The 24,227-nt window shown below is 34.6% G+C and overlaps 2 protein-coding genes across 2 annotated transcripts in view; one reads left to right on the top strand and one right to left on the bottom strand.

The window, feature by feature from the left end:
- The window catches only part of LOC126890544 (nicalin), a 38,482-nt gene extending 29,824 nt beyond the window's left edge, over positions 1 to 8,658 (bottom strand). Inside the window, exons 1-3 of the mRNA XM_050659552.1 lie at positions 8,329 to 8,658; positions 4,790 to 4,977; positions 4,268 to 4,591 (exon numbers count right to left, since the gene is read on the bottom strand). Coding sequence (XP_050515509.1) covers positions 4,268 to 4,591; positions 4,790 to 4,977; positions 8,329 to 8,494 — 678 coding nt within the window. The 5' untranslated portion in view covers positions 8,495 to 8,658. The remainder of the gene's footprint in view (positions 1 to 4,267; positions 4,592 to 4,789; positions 4,978 to 8,328) is intronic.
- A 2,494-nt stretch (positions 8,659 to 11,152) lies between these two features.
- Positions 11,153 to 24,227, top strand: part of LOC126890531 (integrator complex subunit 14) — a 74,811-nt gene continuing 61,736 nt past the window's right edge. The window contains exon 1 of the mRNA XM_050659536.1: positions 11,153 to 11,463. Within this exon, the coding sequence (XP_050515493.1) occupies positions 11,302 to 11,463 (162 nt within the window). The 5' untranslated portion in view covers positions 11,153 to 11,301. The remainder of the gene's footprint in view (positions 11,464 to 24,227) is intronic.

Raw genomic sequence — 24,227 nt, 5'->3', positions numbered from 1 at the left:
GCTCTGTAGAAATCAACTGGGGCTCTATTCTAATTGCTGAGATAATTTTATGGTATACTTCACTGAGTGCATGATTGTGAATTTCGGTTTCAAGGTAAAACTCATTAAAACTTATTATTGCCCTTAGTGAATTTTTCCTTACAATCTGGAGTGCTGAATCAGTAATACATATTATTTAGTGATCTTTCAAACAATACATTATTAAACATAACTGTTTATTATTTTTGTGTTCATTATCTATTCGGCGATTGATTAAAGAAATGAGCTTATATTATTTCTTTGTAGCAAATATTTTACATAATCTATTTTGCGATCAAGCAGGCGACTTGTGTGTTATATTGTATTGTTGAAACTGTATATTATTCGTGTGCATTACCTGTTCGGCGATTGATTAAAAAAATATGGGTTTAAATTTCTTTGTAACAGATAGCCTATGCTTACATAATGAATATCATTATCTATTTTATGGTTAAGCAGGCGACTTTTGTGGCTGTCGCCGAAAATAATGGCATTTATTTTCAAACAACGAAACATATTGTTCATTTTTTAAAGAATAGACGGTTATTTTTGATAGATCGTTAGTAGTTGTAAGTCAGCAAAATTTTGTATAGGTACCTTTGTATGTATAAAATGTATGTGGATATTTTAACAGTAACATTACTTCTGTTTCTATCACATGTGATTTTCTATAGAGGCAACTGTTTTGTATAAACTTATTTATGTACTTAATAATTATTTATAAACATTGTATTCATTACCTATTTCATTTTGAATCCCAACGTCATGATACTTTATGGAGATAAATTCATTAACTTCTCAATAAGTGTAATCCAATAATTGTGTTCATGGAAAAACTCATCAAGTACAAAGTGTAGCTATTGAATTTTACCTCTAATAGGACATACCTATGTTTATAAATATCAAACTGCCATTATTTTTGGTGCTGAATTAGCCTGTAAGGTTACCATACTTATTTAAAACACCCTGCATTGATGAAAAACATGGCTAGTTAAAAAAGTACCTAAGTTTTTTATTATCCAGCATAAACGAATGAATTAAAAAACAGAATGTTAAGAAAATATGTATTTAAAAACACAGTTTTATTGGTACACTCGTACCAAAAACCTGGACAATTAAGTTCAGAGCAAAGAAATCGTCTGCTGTTAAAGATGTGCAAAATATTTTATTCTCCTATATACTCCCTAAAACGACCTTCAGTTCTAACCGCAAGACGCAAGAGTCTCGCAAGCTTAGTCTTGTTCTTGCTTAAGTCTTGCATGCTAAGTCTTGGTCTTGGTCTTGCTAAAATTAGGCGGTCTTGGTCTTGGTCTTGGTCTTGCGGAAACGCAAGAACAAGACCAAGACTGCAAGACCAAGACCGATTTTGGGCAACACTAGTGTAAACGTTAAGATGTTTTAATTTTTTTTCATAAAAACAGCGCCTCACATGAAAAAAAGGCAAGAAAGGTTTTTTGTTGCAAATTTAAGGAGGAATAGAAAAATGATTTTTAATTTAAAATATCTCAGTGGTTTACTAATTGTTTCTATAAAAAGTTCAGACCATTACACGTACGGGTCATATTACCCGTATGCGCGCCTTTGGTGAATAACAAAATTCTTAGTTGTATGTCAAAAAATACGAAATAGCTACCTCTTAAAACCCACCAAATTTAATTTTCATATCTTAACCGGTTTTAGAGCAATACATAAACCGTCAGTTTGTAAGAAAAATTTCAACACCCTGTATCTCAGAAACAAAGCATTTGCGAACATACGTTTATAAAGCAAACTGTCATTTTTTCATGCAAATTACCCCTTAAAGTTTGTTATACTTATTTAAAATCTCCCTGTATTGATGAACAACATGGCTAGTTGTTAAAGTACCTAACTTTTTTATTATCCAACATAAGAGAATGAATCGAACAACAAAATGTTAAGAAAATATGATGCTATAGTTGGGTTTTAATTTTAGTATTTTATAATTGCTAGAATATTCTACAGGGTGTGGCGAACTTTGAGAAAAAAACACAGTTTGATTGATACACCCGGTATACAATGACAATTTACCGGTCTAGCAACAATATTATTACAGCGACATTGTTAAAGAATAAGGCTATAATATATTAAAAAAATCACTAGAATCGGACAACAGGTTTAGAAGATAAGTGACATCAAAAATGACCTATTTTCAAGGTGTCCAGGTTTTTTTGGCCAGGAGTGTAATTAATGTTTTTAATTTTAATTTTAAATTAATCACTTTGACATTTATGTCAAATTTCCGGTAAACGTTTACAGACTTGTCACTACTGGCGCTCACGAATTTATAAATATCCCCTCTACGTACGAGCTCACAGCGTATAACAAACCTTTGTTATTTATAGAAAAAGACAGCAAATACAAAATAAGTGATTGATGTGATGGTTCATGGGTATTCTTTCATTTTTCCGACTGTACATATTTTTATGCATGTAGGTACATACATATATGGTATTATTAATAAATAAAAAGCAACAAATACAAAAAAGGAAGTGTAAACATTAAATTGACCAGCAGGTATACTCTTCATTGAAACACAAAATAGTAGTAGTTTTTAAAATATAGAGATGTATGAGTACAAGCTCATTAGCTAGTATTAGACTAGTCAATATGATAAAGATTGATAGAAAAACATACAGTAGATCCACATATTTACGGTTGATGTTTTAAGGGTCCATGTCTCAACTGCATAGAGAAGAGTCACAAAGCAGTTTTTTGATTTTTTCGAAAGATTTTTTGGTCTGTTCTATTCTCGATCTTATTTCTATATCAGGATTTAGACTGCTATCGATCCAACATCCCACATACTTAAATCTATTGACCTATTCTAAAATGTGCACATTTATTGTGCAAGTTTGAGGTATGTTTTGGTTTTTTCGGATTGACATCACTTTGGTTTTTAATGTTTATTTTCATACCAAATTGCTCACAGGTCGAGTTGGTCTTGTCTATGAGTCGTAGACCCATATCGGAATCCGCAATTAACACTGTATCATCGGCATATCTGATGTTGGTAATATTTACGCCATTCACCTTGACTCCATCCTTGGAATCGTCCAGTGCCTCTTTAAATAGAAACTCGGAGTAAATATTATACAGCAGGGGTGACAGAACACCTCCTTGTCTAACTCTCCTCCTATTTTCTACTTCTCCGGATGTGGAACATTCGGACCTAACTCTGGCGTTTTAGTTCCAGTACAAGTTTTTTAGTAATTTGATTTATTTTCCAACTCAACCAACTTCTTGCAAACATTCTAATAGTAGGTCGTATTTGACTCTATCAAATGCTTTTTTGAAGTCTATAAAGCATATATGCTTTATATATATATTTATAGGCTTTATAGACTTCATAGTCCTATTCTTTGGACTACGAAGTCTATAAATATATATAAAGCATATATTTATATGCTTTATGTGGCCTACTGGAAAAGGATATGAGATGGCGGAAAAACAAATAAAAATCCTCTGTTATGCTGATGACGCAATCTTAATCTCCGATAACGAGGATAACCTACAGCGAATGGCACAAACTTTCAATACAGTGGCGAAGAACTACAACATGAAAATATCAACAGCCAAGACAAAATCCCTGGTAGTGTCAAGGGAACCCATAAGATGAAAATTAGTAATTAACAACGAACTAATTGAACAAGTCTCGAGATTCCAATATCTGGGAATCGAAATATGTAGTTATGGAGATGTTAAAGAGAGCGTCCGAAAGCAAGCAAATAAAGCCAATTATGTGTCAGGATGTCTGAGGGATGTCATCTGGAGAAAAAAAGATATGAGGCTGGAAGGGAAAGTATGCATATACAAATCATGTGTAAGACCGATCATGACGTATGCGATAGAAACAAGATGTGACACAGCAGAAACCAAGAGGATACTGAGAACATCAGAAATGAGAACGCTGAGGTCAATAACTGGGAAAACACTGAGAGACAGAATACTGAACGACAGAATAAGAGACCTCTGTAACATACAAGATATAGTACGGTGGGATTCAAAGCCAACAGGGATTCGAAGCCAACAGGCAAGGGACCAACAGGAAGGCCCTTTAAAAGGTGGCGAGATAGCTGGCAGTCAACATCACAGCTACGAATACAAGCTCAAAATCGGTAAGGAACAGGTCAAGAGGCCTATTATAAGAAAAAGAAGAAGAAGAAGAAGAAGAAAAAGAATGGACTTCGATTGCCGATTTTATAATAATCTTTAAAAATGTAATACTTACAGGTGCTACCCCAAAACTATCGTAGTAGGCAACTACAGCTATGGTAGGAATTTTTCCATCGGCGCTATAACCAGACAACTGTCCATGTATGGTAGCAATCCTAGCATCAGTTCTGACAGTGGGAGTACTAGCAGAAATAATTATCTGGTATCCATTACCTGCTATAGAGTTTATCATAGCTTCAGTTGCTGACTTGCTCAGATTGTCTTCAATGTTGCTTTCAACGTCTTCTATTATGGATTTTAATTCTGGAGAATATTTTACGAAATATACTGGAATCGTGACCTCTTGTGCCAAAATTATGTTTTCTAATAGAAGAAGGTGCTAAAAGAGATTAGAAAATATAAGGATTGATGGAGAAGTGACATTAAAATAATTGCAGAATATAAATCTCGACTTTTATACATCTCCTTCTATTAAGGAATACATGGTATATCAATGGCCTATTGCCACATGAAATGTAAAAAGTTTTGTGAAAATTTATTCACTTTTCAGATTTAAATGAATATTTAAATGTAATACCTGATACTCTTCTGCTGATAAAGTTGATAAATGTTCTGGTAACATTGCCAATAGGGCTCCAGCTTTCGATTTGATATTTTTAAAACTATCAACAGTCAATGACTTAAAGTTAGTTACTACACAATGTCTAGCATTATTCCAATTAGTCAGCGATTTGGCTTCTAAATTTATACCCGCACTTCTACAACCTGAAATATTATATTTAAATAATTGATGGATTCAACCATTACTTGATGGAAATTTATTTTAATTAACAATAAGACACCACGTTTGTTTTCAATACTTCCACAAAATTTATTATAATAATGTATAATACTTAACAGGTTGACTGCCAAAAGAAGCATGCTGTGATGCATGGGCAATTTGATCCTCCAGCCACAAGAATCAACAACTGATTTTTGCTTATATGTAAATATATAGAATAAAAATATTTGCAGCTGGAAGGAACTTTTTTTTTCACTATTGTGGCAGTCTAAGACTTAATTCACTCCATAGTAAGTAATATAACTTAATAAATTTACAATAGATACAAAACAGAATCAGTCCATAAATTTTCTAGATTAAAAAATTACCAGACTGAAAAACAATGAGTTCTCCGTATTTCATAAACCTACCCATACTGACACAACTATACACAATTCATCATCCCATCCTACACAACATAAATTAGCAGCCTACCATAGCATGTTACGTAAACTGACCGAAATTCCCATGTCAAAAAATTACTTCGAGATAAAATTGACCATGATTAAGCAAATAGCAGTAAACAATGGGTACAACGAACAAACAATTAACAAAATTTTAAACCAAAAACTGTATAAGGAAGCCCTGAAATTATAGTCTTCCAGCACCACAGAAAACACCCAGTACCTTCTGCTCTATCATATATACAGGCAAAATATCAACAAAAATAGCCAAACACATAAAAAAGAAAGGAATAGCACTAGCTTTCAGAACTAATAACAACTTGAGCAAATACATTTTTTTATTTATTTATTTATTAACGAGATACCACCCAATTTAATATATACACAAAATATTATAATTATCTAGTGATACAATAAATATAGAGATATAGTAAATATGTATGACAAAAATTGGCGATGCAGCTATATAGAAAAAACAAATATTAAAATAATACAAAGTAAATAACAAATATAAATCACATAAGATTACAAAATTTTTTTAAACACTGTCTACAAACATTTTCCGAAGCGCACAGCAACAAATCAAGGTCTATTCTATTTCCATTTAGAATGATTCTACTCAGCGGAGAATGCCTACCAAAGTTGCCGCGATGAAATTTAATTGCAAAATTTTGGGATGTTCTAGTAACTCTAGAGGGAACATTAAAGTCAATTAGAGACAGTAGATCATTGGAATTAATTTTTGAATTCAGTAGTTTATGAAGAAACAAAACATCAGCATACATCCGTCTGGAAGATAGCCTAGGAACATTTAATTTATTTATAATTTCTGAGTAGGAATGGTCACTTAAAGGTTTGTGTAATTTAAAACTTAAGTACCTAATGAATTTATTTTGGACTTTTTCAAGCTTGGCTATATGGACTTCATAAGTGGGTGACCAAACAACTGAGCAATACTCAAGAACAGATCTAACTAGGGAAAAATAAATCAGTCTGATGGAATTAATGTTATGCAAACATCTAGAAGTTCTAATAATGAAGCCTAACATTTTAAATGCCTGGTTATTCACATAATCAAAATGAGCGCAAAAATTTAGTATCTCTTACAGTTGATACAGCCTTCAGTGGTTCTTCAGCTAATTTGTAATTATAAAAGAGGTTGTTAATTCTTCTACAGAAACTAATAAAGTGACTTTTCCAACATTAATGCTCATTTGGTTCCAATGGCACCATGCCATAATTTTGTTAATATCATTTTGAAGTTTTTCACAATCTGAGACAGATTCGATAATTCTATAGATTTTTAAATCATCAGCAAATAGCAGAAATTTAGAGTTAATTTGAGATTTAATGTCATTAACAAATATATTAAAAAGGAAAGGCCCTAAGTGGCTTCCTTGTGGAACACCAAATGTTACGGAAATTTCACTAGATTGAAAGTGTTTAATTTTAACAAGTTGTGTTCTGCTAGTTAGGTAACTACATAACCAGTTATACAGATTTCCCGTAAATCCAATAGCTTTAAGCTTGTTACACAACAATTTATGATTCACAGTGTCAAATGCTTTGGAGAAATCTGTATAAATAGCATCCACCTGTAGTCTCCTTTCCAAAGCATCAGATATGTATTGTGTGAAAAGTAAAATATTTGTAGAAGTTGATCTACCTGAAAGAAAACCATGTTGCTCTTCAATTAGTACATTGCATAAAGGTGTTTTAATAGAGTCGCATATTATACTCTCTAGAATTTTAGGAATAGAAGAAAGAATGCTTATTGGTCTGTAGTTAGCTATATTACTCGTGTCACCTGATTTATGAATAGGAACAATAAAACTAGATTTCCACAAACTTGGACAAATACCTGAATCAAGTGAATGAGAAAACAGAAAATATAAGGGACGGGTTAAAGTACATCTACATTTTTTTATAGTATGGGTGGAATTCCATCTGGAACAATCTGGAACATTAAGAACAATAAGAGCCAAAAGAAAAAGAAATTACAAAGTGGTGTGTACAAAAACTTACATCAGTCAAACTGGCAGAACCTTTGACAAACACCTAGCAGAACACAAAAAGGCTTTCAATAACAGAAAAACACAATATACATAATGATAGCTTAGTGTGAAAACCTCGTATCTCATTTCACAGAAAATTTTACAGGAGAGACTTTAAACTGAATTTCTGCATACTCTAACTTAAAACAAAAAAACTATCTCTACATATCTTTGATTCTGAGTATGTTTAGATCATTACACATGCATTTTTCATATATATTTTGGGTTAAAGTAGGCAGAAATTCAGTTTACAGTCACTCATGTAAAATTTTCTGTAAAATGAGATACAAGGTTTTCACACTAAGCCATAGATAAGCACTTCACCTTCTAGATCATAGATCTAGATCTTTTAACCCGTTCGCTGCCTATCACGCACCAAGTGGTGATATGGTTACTTCAGTCAGGTGTCGTTCACGTGCCAACGAGTGAGATGGTTACTTCAGTCAGGTGCTGTTCAACAAAATGGCTCCTAGCCGAGTTCCATCTTCTTCGATAGGCACGGAATGTGTTAATGAACAGTATCAAATTCTTCATATTCAAAATAAAGGACTTAAGATATCTTTATTAGAATCTATGATAGATATTATAGATACCTATAATTTTGAATGACGAACTTAAGACAAACAGCTCCCCACTCTTCAACTTATTCAATTAGAGACTTTAAAGTGAAGACATAGAGTAAAATACATCACTTCAGAAATGCACTATGCCCAAATAGCTGTAGTGACAATAATTTATAATTTATTTTGTGGGGGTATTGAAACCAAAGTTTTCAGTGTTTTATTGTTAGATGTTAAATTTAAATTTTTTCAATTAAAAGTATATAGGAGAAACATACCATGAGGTATTCCATGTAAATCATAATGTGGCATTCTATATACTGGAAATTCAGATGAGGCCAGCACAGGATTAGCTGGAGAAACTATGATGAATATTGGCAGAAAGATTAAAATGTAGTATGGCAAATAGCCTTTGAATACCTCTTCCACTTCCTGTAGCCACATTATTCCTGTATATTTTACACAAACCAATTAACTGTAACAGAAAGAAACCTTATACGGCACTAATTTAATTAATAACTGAATAAAAACTTGCAAAATATCACTTTTCTAACTAGCCTTGTGACAAAATTGACATGGCTAGCATGGATCCTAACAAGCGGATACCTATACATTCTCAGCCATCGTCCCGGCACAGGAGCGCGTGCGCGAAAACTATGTATATTTGTAATTTTAAAAATTCTCGACAATGATTATCAAATTTCAAATTATTGGTTACAATAAGAAATAATATTATTTTTCTATTTTACTAGTCTATTATAATTAATGGGTTGTCAGAGTTGTAGCCAATATGATTCAGACTAAAATAGGTACCTAGTACCTAAATAATACGTATTATTTACCTACTTTTCTGACGATAAAATTATACCTTGCAGAAGAGTAGATGAGGATCTGATATAAGGTCGATTTGCACCGATCTGTTTAATGGATAAAAACTATTGCATATGTAGCATGTTAACAATTACAAAAACAAGCAGGGTTGCCCGATCTAATCTTGTTCTAACTATAATTAATTCATAATTAAAAGTGACATTTTTTATGAATTAAAAAAAATTCGACCCGGGCAGATACTATTTTAGGTTTTTTGGATCATTCTAAACAAAAAAGGTTTTATGTAATTTTTCTCTAAAGTTGATCGTTTTCGAGTTATAAACAATTTAAAACTGAAAAAGAACGAAAGATGACAATTTTCAAGGCTCAAAAACACAAATAAAAAATATGTATCATTTTTGTAATCATCATCATCGAGTACCTAAATTCAAGTTCAAACCTTTTTCTATCAGGTCTCGATAAGAATTTTAGCCATGTTTTATCCTAAAAACATATTTTTTTAATTGTTCATATGAGAAAGGTTTCTTATGGGGAGGCGGGCATTAACAACTAAAAAACAATGTAATGAAAGTCCAAAAGACTTATCAAGAACTGATATAATAAGGCTTGAATTTGAATTTATGTTCTTTCTTGATGAATACAAAAATGATATTTTTTACTTGTGATTTTGAGCCTTGAAAATTGTCATCTTTCCTTCTTTTTTCAGTTTTAAATTGTTTATAACTCGAAAACGATCAACTTTAGAGAAAAATTACAAAAGACCTTTGTTGCTTAGAATGATCCAAAAAATCTTAAATAATATCTGCCCGGGTCGAATTTTTTTTAAATTCATAAAAAAATGTGGTTTTTTAATTAATTAATTATAGTTAAGAACAAGATTAGATAGGGCAACCTTGTTTTTTGTAATTGCTAACATGCTAATTACTTAAATCGACCTTACATCGGATCCTCTACTTCAAGGAATAATTATTATTAGAGACTGTATTTTTCATTTTATCGTCAAAAAAGTAAATAATACCTAGTCTGAATCATATTAGCTACAACTCTGGCAACCCGTTAATTATAATGGACTAGTAAAATAGAAAAACAATATTATTTCTTATTTTAACCAATAATTTGAAATTTGATAATCATTGTCGAGAATAATTAATAAAATTACAAATATACATAGTTTTCGCGCACGCGCCCTGTGCCGGGACGATGGCTGAGAATGTATAGGTATCCGCTTGTTGGATCCTATGTAAATTGGAGCAGAATGAATTGTCATTCTTTGTAAAAAGGGATTACTGGCAACGTCGCAACGAATGTACCCGAAGTTGTGCGAAGATCAATATTTATTTGGTTGATCTGACAAGGGAAGGACAGTTAGAGAATTCAGTACTGACAACGTGACAACATAAGATAACTGAGAAACGGTGATATTTAATTTTATTTTTATATATTTGATGAAGATGAACTTATTGTATAATTAATTAATAATAGCTTTGGTACATTCACTGACGACGCGTTTAGCTAATTCTCCAGGAAGTAATAAACGTATGGCTTAAACGGGAAACTTCAACAGCGATTTTTTATAAAATATCATTTACAAAAACAAAAGTGTTCATACTAGTCACAGTCAGCTTTACTGAAAATACCAAAATGGGTGCGTTCGGACGACCATAGCGGCTGGCGGTCAGCAGAAATCGGCCGAGTGGTTGTATCCAGCCGTGATAGGGAAAGCTTAAGGCTACGGCTCCACGGGCGGGAAATTGACGCTAGCAGTAGCAGTAAAATGAATTTAAGGTTCCACGAAACGGAATAGGGATAGCCGAACTGTACCGACTACAGGACTTGTGCGTAGTCGGTTCAGTTCGGCTATTCCCATTCCGTTCCGCGGAACCTTAAGTTCATTTTACTGCTACTGCTAGCGTCAATTTCCCGCCCGTGGAGCCGTAGCCTAAGTAAATCTCTCAGCGGCTGGCTTCCAGCCGTGACGTCTGACAGCTACTGCTGGCTCAGCTGTCCAGCCGCTGTGGTCGTACTTGTTTCTACGTTCATAAAATAATAGCAACTTTCCTTCCTATTTTGCTTCTTTTTCTTATCGGTATTTAAAATACTCTTCAGAGCTTTTGCTCCTTTTTTAGCGGTTTTGCCATTAGTTTTAGGAGGCATTGCAAATAAATGTAAAAATTTTATTTTTTTTAAATTACACAAAAAACCGGTAAAACACGAAACTCAAAACAAAGAGCGCAAAGTTATATCTACTGTGGTTTTGTTTTGACTCGTGACGTAGACTGTCAATGTCATTGACATTTTCGTTTGTAAATAACAAATAACAGTAAAGTAAAGAATAAAAATTGAAGAATTTTATATGATTCCTTTAATTTTCGTCTTCAAATAGCATATAAGTTATATTCTGAGTTTATAAAATTAACACCATGCCTACGATAATATTGCTGGACGTGTCTCTTTCTATGACGAGGCCTGTTCAAGTTGGTGAGGGCTTTGAAACAGTCTCAAGAAAGCAACTGGCGGAATTAGGGATTAATGCATTTTTGGATTATCTTAGCATACATTCCAAATTAGAGTTTATATCTTTGGTAAGTCCTTATACTTATTTTGATCATGTCTTTTTTTTTTTTTCAAACAAGGGTACCTGAGCAATGGTCTGAAACTGTTTTTTGTGGCTTGTTTAATTTAGTAAAGACACGTATCCATTATGTTGGTGCTCCGCGCTTCGCACAACTACTTCAACTCCAATCGATACGGCATGCTCTACTCATCTAAACCACATTCAAATAGCAAATTCCCAACTATAAACAAATGCATGTGTTACTACTATTGGTTACTATTCGCCGTCTCATTCGTCAAGAGGCTGTTAAATGTAATTTATTGCCCTAAACGAGGCGGATTCTCATTTTACAGATCCAAACTGGTCAGTCTGCAAATTCAAATTGTAGGTAGCATGTTGGTTTTTAAGATACACTTCAGGACGACCCTGTTTAGCTTCCATGCGCGTTTGTTTACAGTTGGGAATATGTAAAATGAATGGACTTTATGTATAAACCACCACTGATTGGAGCACAGAGGCAGATCGTGAACTGTTGCACCGGGGGGAGCTCCAATGTATCCACTATGTGAAGCAGTTGCAGGAGCACCAACATAATGAATATGTGCCCATATATTATGGTTATGGGATTTAGCCACAAGTATTGTTGTCATTAAAATTAAATCAGAAACAGAGACTTTAAGAAATCCCATATAGATATCATCATCATCATGGTGCTACAGCCCTTAGAGGGCCTCGACCTTCTCAAGCATTCTACGCCATTCTGTTCTGTCCCTTGCCTGCACTTTCCAGTTGCCGACTCCGATCTTCTCGGCATCTTGTGTTACCCCGTCCATCCACCTCAACTTTGGTCTACCCCGTCTTCTCATTCCCACGGGTTGAGCTGTTAGAATCCTTTTTATCATGTTCGTTTCAGGGGCTCGGGCTACATGTCCTGCCCACTGCAGGCGATTTCGCTATTATAGTGATAATATCTTTTCCACCAAGCATTTGCTTGTAGATATTCTGCAGTTCAAAGTTATATCTACGCCTCCATATTCCGTTCTCACAAACCGCTCCGAATATCTTGCGGAGTACCTTTCTTTCAAAAATTGATAGAGCAGATTCATCTGTTTAGTTAGCGTCCATGCCTCTGAACCATATGTGAGAACGGGGACCATCAATGTTCTATACAGCCTTATACGAGTTTTTTGAGACAGATGTTTGTTAGATAAGTACTTTGATAGACCATGATAACTCCTGTTTGCAATTATTATTCGCCTTTTTATTTCCACAGATGTGTCATTATTGGGGTTAACCGATGTCCCTAGATATATGAACTCTTTGACTGCTTCGAAGTTTTGGTCATTGATGATTAGATCTGCATGAACATTTCCAGCTCTTGTGTTTGTGTTGGTCGCCATGAATTTTGTTTTATTTTGATTTATATGTAACCCCATTAGTTCTGCTGCTGCTACTAGATCGGTTAGGATTTCCGCAGTTCTCGCCCTGGTTCTTGTTATAATGTCCACGTCATCTGCATATGCAAGAATTTGGACTGATCTATTAAATATTGTTCCTCTGCTATCTAAATTAGCGTCTCACAACTTTTTCTAAGGCTACATTAAAAAGCTGACACGCCAGTGCATCTCCCTGCCTTAACCCCTTATGTATTTCGAATGGGGTTGACGAGTCGTTTTGAATTTTTACTGCTGATAGCATCTTCGCCATTGTCACTTTTATCATAGATATGAGTTTTTTTGGAATTCCCAACTCATTCATTGTAAAGACTTGGTCTTAAGACACTGTCATATGCCGCCTTAAAATCGACAAAAATATGGTACATATCTATATACTCTTGCGCTTTTTCGAGGATCTGTCGTAGTGTAAAGATCTGGTTAATGGTTGAACATCCACGCCTGAATCCTGCCTGATATTCTCCTAGAAACGTTTCGGTATAGGGCTTCAATCTCTCGTGTAGGAAGCTTTCCTAAAAACTTAAAAATTAGCTCTATTACACCGGTCCCAAAAACCCAAGTGAAATCAGAAGTATCTGCATATCGACCAATCAATACACTGCCTTGTATAGAGAAGGTACTTGAAAAAGCCGTTTACAACCAAATAATTGAATACTTTAATAAAAATAATCTTTTTCTCGGCAATCAGTCTGGGTTTCGAAAGGGTCACTCATGTGAAACAGCAATACAACTTACCATCTCGAAGTGGAAACTACTTATTGATAACAATAAATTTGTAGTAGCTGTATTCTTAGACTTTAGAAGAGCTTTTGAAACTATAGACATAGATTTGTTAATTAAAAAATTGAGGTACTACGGTTTTAAACAAAGTGTTATAAAATGGTTTAACGAATATCTCACAAAAAGAACTCATTATGTGCAGTTAGGCCAAAGTAAATCAACAGAACTACCTAATTGTTTTGGTGTACCACAAGGCAGTGTACTTGGAGCATTATTATTTATTATTTTCATCAATGATGTAAATTATGTTGAGGGTCTGGAATTTATTAGTCTTTTTGCAGATGACACATTAATTGTATGCAGTGGTGATGATATTGTGGAGGTTGTTAGAAGGATGCAGTGTTTGTTAAAAAGAATTGAGGTATTTTTGGATGCTAACAAGTTAAAACTTAATGCGAGTAAAACAAAGTCAATGATAGTCTCTAGCCGATATAAATTAAATAATATAAGTATGGAAAATTTGAAACTAAAAGTTAATAATGAATGCATCAAATGGGTCAATGAAATTAAATATCTTGGATTTATACTGGATAGCACACTCTCTCTGAAACCTCATTTTCAATATATTTGCAAGAAAATATCTAAAAAATTATTTTTCTTTAATAGAATTAGCAAAGATCTATCATTATTTTCAAGGATCACTGTATTTAGAAGTATAATTCAGCCCCATTTTGACTACTGTTCAAGTGCTTTATATTTAGGTGATAAAGGATCAATTCAATCATTGCAAATTTTGTATAACAGAGGTATGAGAACAATTCTTCGATGCAATCGCTACACGCCAATTGAGATGATGTACTCTACTTTAGGTTGGTTTTCAGTTCAACAAAGGCTTTACTACCTTACTATGGTTTTCATTTTTAAATTAAAAAAAGGAATGCTGCCTGCATATCTTAATGAATATGTTACATTGAGGGGTCAAGTTCATTCATATACCATGAGAAATATTGAAGATTTTGATATTCAAAAAACTAATAAACATAGCACAATGACATCCCTGTTTTACAAATGTATGAATGAATTTAACCATCTTCCCCCCAGTGTTAAGAATGCACTGACAGTTCAAATTTTTAAAAAATTACTAAAGACATATATTTTACCTAGATAAAAAAATAATTTTTAATAAATCTGTATGTGTTGTATAATATTGCATGTATTGTATATTGTATTTAATTAAGCAAATTCATATTTAAATATTGTTAGTAGGATTTCTATTTCAATAAAGAATTTCAATTTCAATTTTGTAAAATGTTTGACAATATCTTGTATGCTGTATTTAGGAGAGTTATTCCGCGGTAATTATTGCATTCCAGTTGGTTTCCCTTTTTGTGTAACGGGCATATTAACGACGTTCTACACCTTCGGCAAAGAATTAAGGATTTGCATGAAATTTTAGTATGTTATAGTTTACTTCAAAAAACTAAGATTTGATTTTTTAAAAATTGTTTTACCGTGCCGTTTAATTACTATTAAGGGTCAAAGTTAAGTTTTAACATGGGCTCTTATGGGAATTCTTAAAAAGTTAATAACTTTTGACCCAAATTTACGATTTTTAATTATTTGTGCTTAAATGAAAGGTTTTTTTGTAAGGAATAACATATTAAAAAATGAGGATTGTTTACCGTACCATTTATTTTTAATTTATTTATTATAATTAATTCCGTAATTTATTCCGTAATTTCAGTAATTTATTATAATTTATTTTTATAAAGTATTCAATACTGAAACATATGATTTGAGTATTCTGCTATAAATGCATTGTTACCAACTTTCGCTTGCATATAAGTTTTCCCCTCTTTCCTCTGAGAGGCATACCCCGGAACGAAGGTGTAGAATGTCGTTAAGCCTAAACTCCATTCTTCAGGCATTTGCTCCTCAGACCAAATTTTACAAACAATTTCTCGCATCACCTTGGTGATCTGCTCTCCACCGTGCTTAAATAACTCTGCTGGGATGCCATCGCTGCCTGGAGATTTGTGGTTCCTTAGTTTTTCACTTCATTTCATTTCCCATATGGATATACCAGTTCCAAAGAGTAACAAGTCTGAATTTTATTGATTTGGAGTTACGTATTGGAAAGTGCTTCAATAACCAATATTTATTTATTTTATTTATCAACGGGCAAGCCCAATTACAATTAATGTTAAACTATAAATTCATAATACTGACTATATCTACGGTTACAATACAAAAAGTTAATCTGTATTATTATACAATGCAATACAAAAGTTATCTATATCTATTATCTCTATCTCTATTACTCGTGCCAAGAGTACACAAAACCTGATGCAAGAATGAGCCAAAGGTTGCAAAGAAATCTATGTTGTCATATTGATTGGCTAGTCTAGCCAGTGGCGGCTCGTGGCTTTAGGGACAGGGTCAGCAAGGTTTTGTCTCCTCAGATAGGTATGCCATCTAATTAAAAGGCTTCAATTTCATAGAAGATTTTTGGTTTTTGTTTTTTTTTATTATTTTTTATTTTTTTTTTTTGTTTTTTTTGTAAACCTGTTTATAAATTAACTCTAGTCTATGTTGTTTCGAAGTAGCAAAATGGGTTATAACGTCATTGTAAAATTTATTATTGTTTTGGAGCACGGTTCTTAGACATAAGAACTACTAACATAAGTCTAATAACCATGGTTTTGGAGAGGTTTTAAAAGTTTTTTTCTATTGACATTTGAGACAAGTTTGACATTCTCTCTTGTTTCATGGTGTGTCGACAATACGTTTTGACTTTTTTGAGACAAGAGAAATCCCGTTCATTTGAGGCAGAATTTGCCCACATTTGAGCATAATAATTTATTAAATTCGGGAACAGTTTGTTGTACCTAATGAATTGCAGTATATAAAATTAAACATATTTTGTAACTTATCCCACCTTCCGAAAATATTGTAGCGTGATTAGTGTAATTACTTCTAATTACAATAAAACTAGCGGTTCGTAATTTATATACGACTTTATTTATATAAGTTACAGACGAATTTATCTTATACACTTTAGCTTAAGACTAACTCTATTCACAAAAATTATGCCTTATATATCCTAGTCGTTATTCTCGATCATTCCGGGCTAAGCCAGCTCTCCGACTATCGTGTGACCTTCCAACAACCGCGCATCGGTTCCACGTATAGCGTGCTTCGCTCTAGACTTTTCTCGGCTTACGCCTTGCGGCTGGTGACTCATTGTTTTGCTACATTGCTCCCCTCTTAAGATCTGAGCGTCCCGATCAGCAACTCTAGATGAAGGCCCAGGATGGCGGAATCTACACGACTCTCCAGCTTTGCATACACCCTTCAAGAAGAAATAACAGTCTACTGTCTTTGAAGGATCCGACATCTTCGGGTTCATGCAACACACAGTAATTCGTACGCCAGTTTCTCTGAAGACCACTTCAAGCATGCTTCTCACAATCTTCCAATCCAGATTTTGTACTGCATGGCCTATTTCTGGTAAAGCCAAATCTTTGATGTCATAATTACACACGATTTTCTTCAAATTACATAGAGCACGCCATATGTTCTCATAGCTTGGCGTGTCCGTATAAGACTTCCTGGTCACCATATACAGCAAAGATCGAGGACCATCTTCCAATCGCAGTACTCTTCCAATTTTAGGCTGCTGATTTCGTAACTCGTCCAGGCGGCCGAACTTTCTATTGAATACGGACGAGATTCCTTTAGTCATCTCGAGGTCTTGGGCAACACAGTGGGCTAGAGAGACGTTTTCTGGAACACCAAACAGATCTTGCTGAACTTCTGTGGTCACGCCGAATCTAGCACTCTTTCTTTCTGCGTAATTTGACATAAATTCCTTAAAACTTGGCTGTGCGGCATCTTTCATTTCCTGTTGGAGGACTCGGGCTTCTTCTGTTTCATTGGAGCCAGCATATGGTGCAAGACGATTTATGTGAATAACTTTTGGTTTACCGTTTGGCAACTTCTTAATTCTGTATATTACGTCATTTATTTTCTTCTTAACTTCATACGGACCTTCCCATTGTCTTTGCAGTTTAGGACACAGGCCTCGACGACGTTGTGGATTATAAAGCCAGACAAGATCACCTACTTCGAAGCTTTCATTCTTGCAGCGAGAATCATATTGATCTTTCATTCTGTCACTGGCTATCTGGATGTGTTGTCGGGCAAGTTCATGAATGTTGTTCATTCGTAACTTCAGGCGGTCTACGTATTCTTCGCCTGCAACATATTCCTCGGAAGGTCTGCAGCCAAACTCTAGGTCGCAGGGCAAACGAACTTCACGACCCAACATCAGGCAGGTTGGTGTTTGACCTGTAGTTTCATTCACGGCCGAGCGGTAGGCCATCAGGAATAAATGAATGTGTTGGTCCCAATCTCGCTGATGTTCAGATACAACTTTGGACAAGTGTTTACCCATCGTTCGGTTCATCCTCTCGACCATTCCATCTGATTGAGGATGCAGGGGTGTTGTTCTGGTCTTATTGGCACCAATCAATTTACAAACGTTTTGGAAAAGAGCTGACTCAAAGTTTCGCCCTTGGTCGGAGTGGATCTCCAAGGGAACACCAAATCGGCTGAAGAATTCTTTAACAAGTACCTCTGCAACGGTAGCAGCTTCTTGATTTGGTAATGCATAGGTCTCGGTCCATTTCGTAAAATAATCCATGGCTACCAGGATGTATTTATTTCCAGCATCAGTTTCTGGAAATGGACCTGCAATGTCGATTGCTACTCTTTCCATAGGACTGCCAACATTGTACTGTCTCATGGGTGCTCTCTTTTTACCAACTGGACCATTACCGGATGCACACAGTTCACATTTCTGGCACCATCTTCTTACATCATCTTTACAGTTCACCCAATAGAACCGTTCTCGAACCTTTTGCAGAGTCTTCGTAATACCAAAGTGTCCACCTGATGTACCGTCATGCAACTGACGCAATACTTCTGACACTTTACTTTTAGGTACAATCAACTGAAGCTTAGATTCTGTACCATCATCGTTCTCAAAGGTTCTGTACAGAAGATCATCTTTTAGTATCAGGCAATTCCATTGGCTCCAGTAGGCCTTGACTTCCGGACTACATGCACTAATGTTTTGCCAACTAGGTCTCTCACCTCGACGCATCCAATCCAATACTCTTTTTATACATGGATCGTCTTCTTGGGCTTCTTGTAACTGTTGTGGCTGCCATTGCTCATTAACGACGGTAGTTCGTCTCACAGGGCAAAGCTGTTCATCTACTTTAAGCCGGTGATTACAACTTTCACTGCATGGCCGTATCGAGGAAGCATCTGTATTTGAACCAACTCTTCCAGCCCTCTTCATGCGTCTCTTCGGCATCGTGTCACGAATCACCCTCCGTACCATTTCCACCAAACGTTCATCTTTTCTCTTATCGCCTTTTTCCACGGTTATTACTCGATTGTTTCGTGAAGCTTGGCTAGCTGCTTCGTGTTCCAAGGCAATAGCAAGTGCTTCATCTAAAACTTTCGGCCTTGCTAGTCGTAAAGCTTTCTGTAGTTCATTATCTTTCAGCCCATTGACGAAGGTATCTACTGCAATTTCTTCTAAAACGCTGTCTGGCACCTCTGGATAAGCCAACCGCACCACACGAGCCACATCTGCTTCAAATTCTTGCAGATTCTCACTTGCTCGTTGACTTCTACTTCGCAGTTGTGCTTTGTATACTTGTTGTAGATGGGCATCTCCATAGCGTTTTTCTAGACGAGTGAACAAGGTCTGGTAACAATTTTCTTGACCCTTAGGAATTGATCTTAATATATCTGCAGCATCACCTCGCAAAGCAGCAGTCAAGGAAACAGCCTTTTCCTGTTCGGTCCAATGATTGGCGGTCGCAATAGCTTCAAATTGTCTAAGATATATGGACCAAGAGGACTTTCCATCGAATGGTGGTAATTTGAATCTCATATTATGCGACGTTTCGTCTCTCGGTAGTTCATCTTTCACTACCGGATCTAACGCTGCTGCATTAACTGATGGTTGTACTTTTGTATCGGTTATCATGCTCTCTAGTTGTTTGATCTTTTCTTCTACGGTCTCTACACTTTTCTGCATCTTATCGAATGTTCTAGAAACTTCTTCAAATTTCTCATTGTTCTGTTTACAAACTTCTTCTAGTTTTTCGTTGTTTTGCCTACAGACCTCTTTAATTATTTGAGAAGTCTCATCGAATCTTTTAGCAACATTTTCGAATTTCTCGTCGCTTTTTCTACTAACTTCTTCAAGTTTCTCGTCGCTTCTTCTAGAAGTTTCATCGATCGTTTCAGAAACAGTTTTTAATTTCGATAAGATTACTTGTTCTGCTGACTGGAAGTGGAACGTCTTTGGGTCTTCTCCGTTCTTCGTGAGGACATCCTCGAGTCGTGCTTGTAGGACTATCTTGAGCCCACTGCTGTCCAGATCCCGTTCCTCGAGCTGTTCACGGAGCTGTTTTACTGTAAGTTCTTGTAGCAACATCTTTGGTCGGCACACACGTACTTTCCAAAATGTCTTTTAACAGTCTTTCCGAATACCGAACAATCAACGCACTTTAACTATTCCCGACGAATAAAGTCCAAAAGTATTTTAAAGTCTTTCCGAATACCGAACAATTAACGCACTCCGGTTATTCCCGACGAATAAAGTTCAAAAGTCTTTTAAAGTCTCTCTGTAATTCACTTATTTATATCGCACTAAGTTAACCGAACACCGACACCAACTGTAGCGTGATTAGTGTAATTACTTCTAATTACAATAAAACTAGCGGTTCGTAATTTATATACGACTTTATTTATATAAGTTACAGACGAATTTATCTTATACACTTTAGCTTAAGACTAACTCTATTCACAAAAATTATGCCTTATATATCCTAGTCGTTATTCTCGATCATTCCGGGCTAAGCCAGCTCTCCGACTATCGTGTGACCTTCCAACAACCGCGCATCGGTTCCACGTATAGCGTGCTTCGCTCTAGACTTTTCTCGGCTTACGCCTTGCGGCTGGTGACTCATTGTTTTGCTACAATATTTAGATCAGCATATAAAACTGTTAATTCATTTTCTTATTTTATTTGAATAAAGAATGATGGATAATTTTTAATGAACTTGTCTAATAGATATTTTGAAAATTCCTTGTAAATAATAATTGAGTTATCCTTCCGCTCAAAAAGGTCCGGAACATTGTTTAAATAATCAAAATGTCAAAAAATTAAGAAAAACTTTGATTTTTTTCTTCGTTTTTTGATTTTAACTTTCAAAGTATTTACTTCTGAGAAAAGTTACACTGACATAAAAGACACAACTAAATTTCCTACAATATAGGATTGGTTAAAAATTTTAAAAAGTGTCATCCTTGTTACAATACAGCAATAATTGCGAAAAAACATAAAAAATAAGTATTCGCATTTTACGTTTTTCAACCATTTATGCTAACACTTACGACCTTCATATTTTAACCAGAAAACCTTTATGATATAATAAAACAATACTGTAAATTTCATTAAGATCGATTCAAAACATTTTGCAAAATAAATTTTGCAATCTGGCTTTTGCAAAAAAAATTAATTTTTTCAAAATGTTTCAGTACTGACAATAAAGCAGATAGCAAGTTGAATTTTTTTACATATAGAAGATAGGTACATTATTCTTCTATACGTAAAAATAAATTCAACTTGCTGTCTGCTTTATTTTCAGTTCTGCAACATTTTGAAAAAATTAATTTTTTTGCGAAAGCTGGATTGCAAAATCTATTGAACCGATCTTAATGAAATTCACAGTATTTTTTATTATATGATATAGTTTTTCTGGGTAAAATTATGAAGGTCATAAGGTGTAGCATAAACGGTTGAAAAACGTAAAATGCGAATACTTGTATTTTATGATTTTTTCGCATTTATTGCTATTTTGCAACAAGGGTGACAATTTTTAAAATTTTTAGCTAATCCTTTATTGTAGAAAATTTAATTACGCAACTTTTATGTCAGTGCAACTTTTCTCGAAAATGAATACTTTTAAAGTTATAATCAAAAAATGAACAAAAAAATCGAATTTTTCCTTTATTTTTTGACATTTTGATTATTTAAACAATGTTCCGGACCTTTTTGAGTGGGAGGATAACTCAAATATTATTATATGAGTTATTTTCAAGCAACTTCTGCAAACAAATATGAGTCACCTCTCAACGTCCAAATTAAATCTCAACGTCCAAGTACGTGTTTTGTTGCCGTTTGCAGATCACCGCTGTGCTCGGCAGATTGTTTTTCTGCCGTACCTGTCATTCAAATAAATACGGGGAATGTATAATTGGTTGCCTATCGGCTAATATTCCATAGCGTCTTATTACAAGCAAATGCTCAACTGGGTACGGCTAGCCGAAGCGGGCCATGAATTCACACAATCGCAGTCGGGTGTATGGCTGGCTAGGATCCTTAATTTGAAAAATCTCTTACGCACAGCGCACAGGGATCACTTAACGTATCAGATCCTTCGAATTCTTTTAAAAACAATGAATAAAATTTAGTCTGTATTATCTCAGATATTTTTTTTGTTTCACAGAAACGAATATCATCAACTCTGATTAACTTATATATTTAAAAAAATCTATAATGTGTCCATAAATGTGTGGGTCGGCACTGCCGACCCTGCCGATCCTGACCAGCCGCCACTGAGTCTAGCAGTTCTTGAAATGAAGTTGTTAAATCCATAGTTAGTGCGATGTATAGGGTAATGGAAACTAGATATAGATCTGGTAGGTCTAGATAGAACATGTATATTAATTTTATTGAGCAAAGAAGAAGCAGCAGCTCTACCATGCAGAATATTGTAAAAGGTAATAAAATCTCTCTTCTTATGAGCCATAGAAATGGGTGGCATATTTAATGTAGCAAGTAAATCTGCATCATTGTAGTTGTCCAAGATGTTTAATCTGAAAGTAATCTGTTTAAGGAATTTATGCTCAACACGACACAAGGTCTCAACATGCATACCATAAAAAGGTGACCATACACAGGACGCATACTCAAGATGGGGACGGACAAGAGAGCAATAAAGCGTTTTTAAGGCAGTAATCCCAGTAAAATCCTGTGTGCTTCTTCTGGTTAAGCCAAGCATCTGAAATGCCTTGTTGACTACATTATTTAAGTGATCAGAAAGTTGTAGAGTTGCATCCAAAGTAACACCAAGATCCTTGATGAAAGTTACAGTATCTAGGCAATGCTGTCCAATCTTGTATTCAAAATTGATTGGGGATCTAGATCGAGAAAACATAATGGCTTTGCATTTAGATGGATTCAGACTTATCCCATTTCTTGTACACCAGTCCAACAAATTGATTAACTCATATTGAAGTTTATCACAGTCATTGGGAGATTTAATCAGACAGCTCAATTTTAAGTCATCTGCAAACAGCAAAAAAAGGGAAGAAGAAAAACATTCGTGAATATCGTTTATAAAAATGTTAAACAGAAGAGGCCCAAGATGTGATCCTTGAGGAACCCCTGAAGGAACAAGAATTGATTTTGATAGAAAATTACCAAGATAGATAGATAGATAAATTTACTGATCTTTTTGTATCATTTACATGACATAAGACAAGTCACAAACATGGTATACTTATAGTACAATAAGTAGGTTATTAAAAAATACTACACTAAAGTAAACTAAAGTTATCTTATTAAAAACATTAATGGTAACAAACATTTAGTAGAGAACAAGATTACGAGACTGATAAAATATTGTTAAAAGTATAAAAATATCGGAATCAGTTGCTAGCTATTGTTCCAGCCAATGAATTCGTCTAGAGAATAAAAACAATGTTCAGTTAAAAACAACTTTAACCTGGTTTTGAACTTGTTGAAATGCAATATTTCTTTTATTGAATTTGGTAGCAAATTAAAAAATTTTCCTCCGTCATACATTGGAGACTTTTTTAGTTGAAATCGGTTGAATTTGTTTAGGTGGATTATCACTTTTATTTCTCATGTGGTAATTATGGACATCACTATTTAATTGAAACTTATTCTTATTAAGAAAAGTGTAGGTTAACCAATTTTTACCATCTGCTACTAAACCAAGAAATCATTGGTTCATCAACACCAATCATTCTGAGCTTATGGACCAACATACCATGAGACACCCTGTCGAACGCCTTGGAGAAATCAGTGTAAATTGTATCAACTTGATACCCCCTCTACATAAGTTAATAGGTTAAGCTCAGTAGATCTATGGGGTCTAAACCCAAATTGTTGATCGATAAGTTTAGGCTCGAGTAAAGGAGTTAAAAAGTCACAAACCAGACTCTCAAACACTTTGGGTATCACACCAAGGATGCTAATAGGACGATAATTACTAACGAGAGATTGTGATAATATTTACGAGTTCATAAAGTTAACAGCTCTATAATAACATTCTGTTAAGATGACACATATTTTATATTTTGTCATAAAATGGTAATCATTTTGGTTCCACAGTGTAACAATTCGATTTGTTACCCTGTTTTCTCGTAACTATACCCTGTTTTTAAACAAGGAGGAGTAACGTCAAAAGACAGATTCACACCCAATAATGTCACTAGAATA

This window comes from Diabrotica virgifera, chromosome 8 (genome assembly GCF_917563875.1).
Source record: "Diabrotica virgifera virgifera chromosome 8, PGI_DIABVI_V3a".
Classification (NCBI taxonomy): domain Eukaryota; kingdom Metazoa; phylum Arthropoda; class Insecta; order Coleoptera; family Chrysomelidae; genus Diabrotica; species Diabrotica virgifera.
Note: the sequence above shows the minus strand (reverse complement) of the source record. Positions and strands in the feature narration are given on the sequence as shown.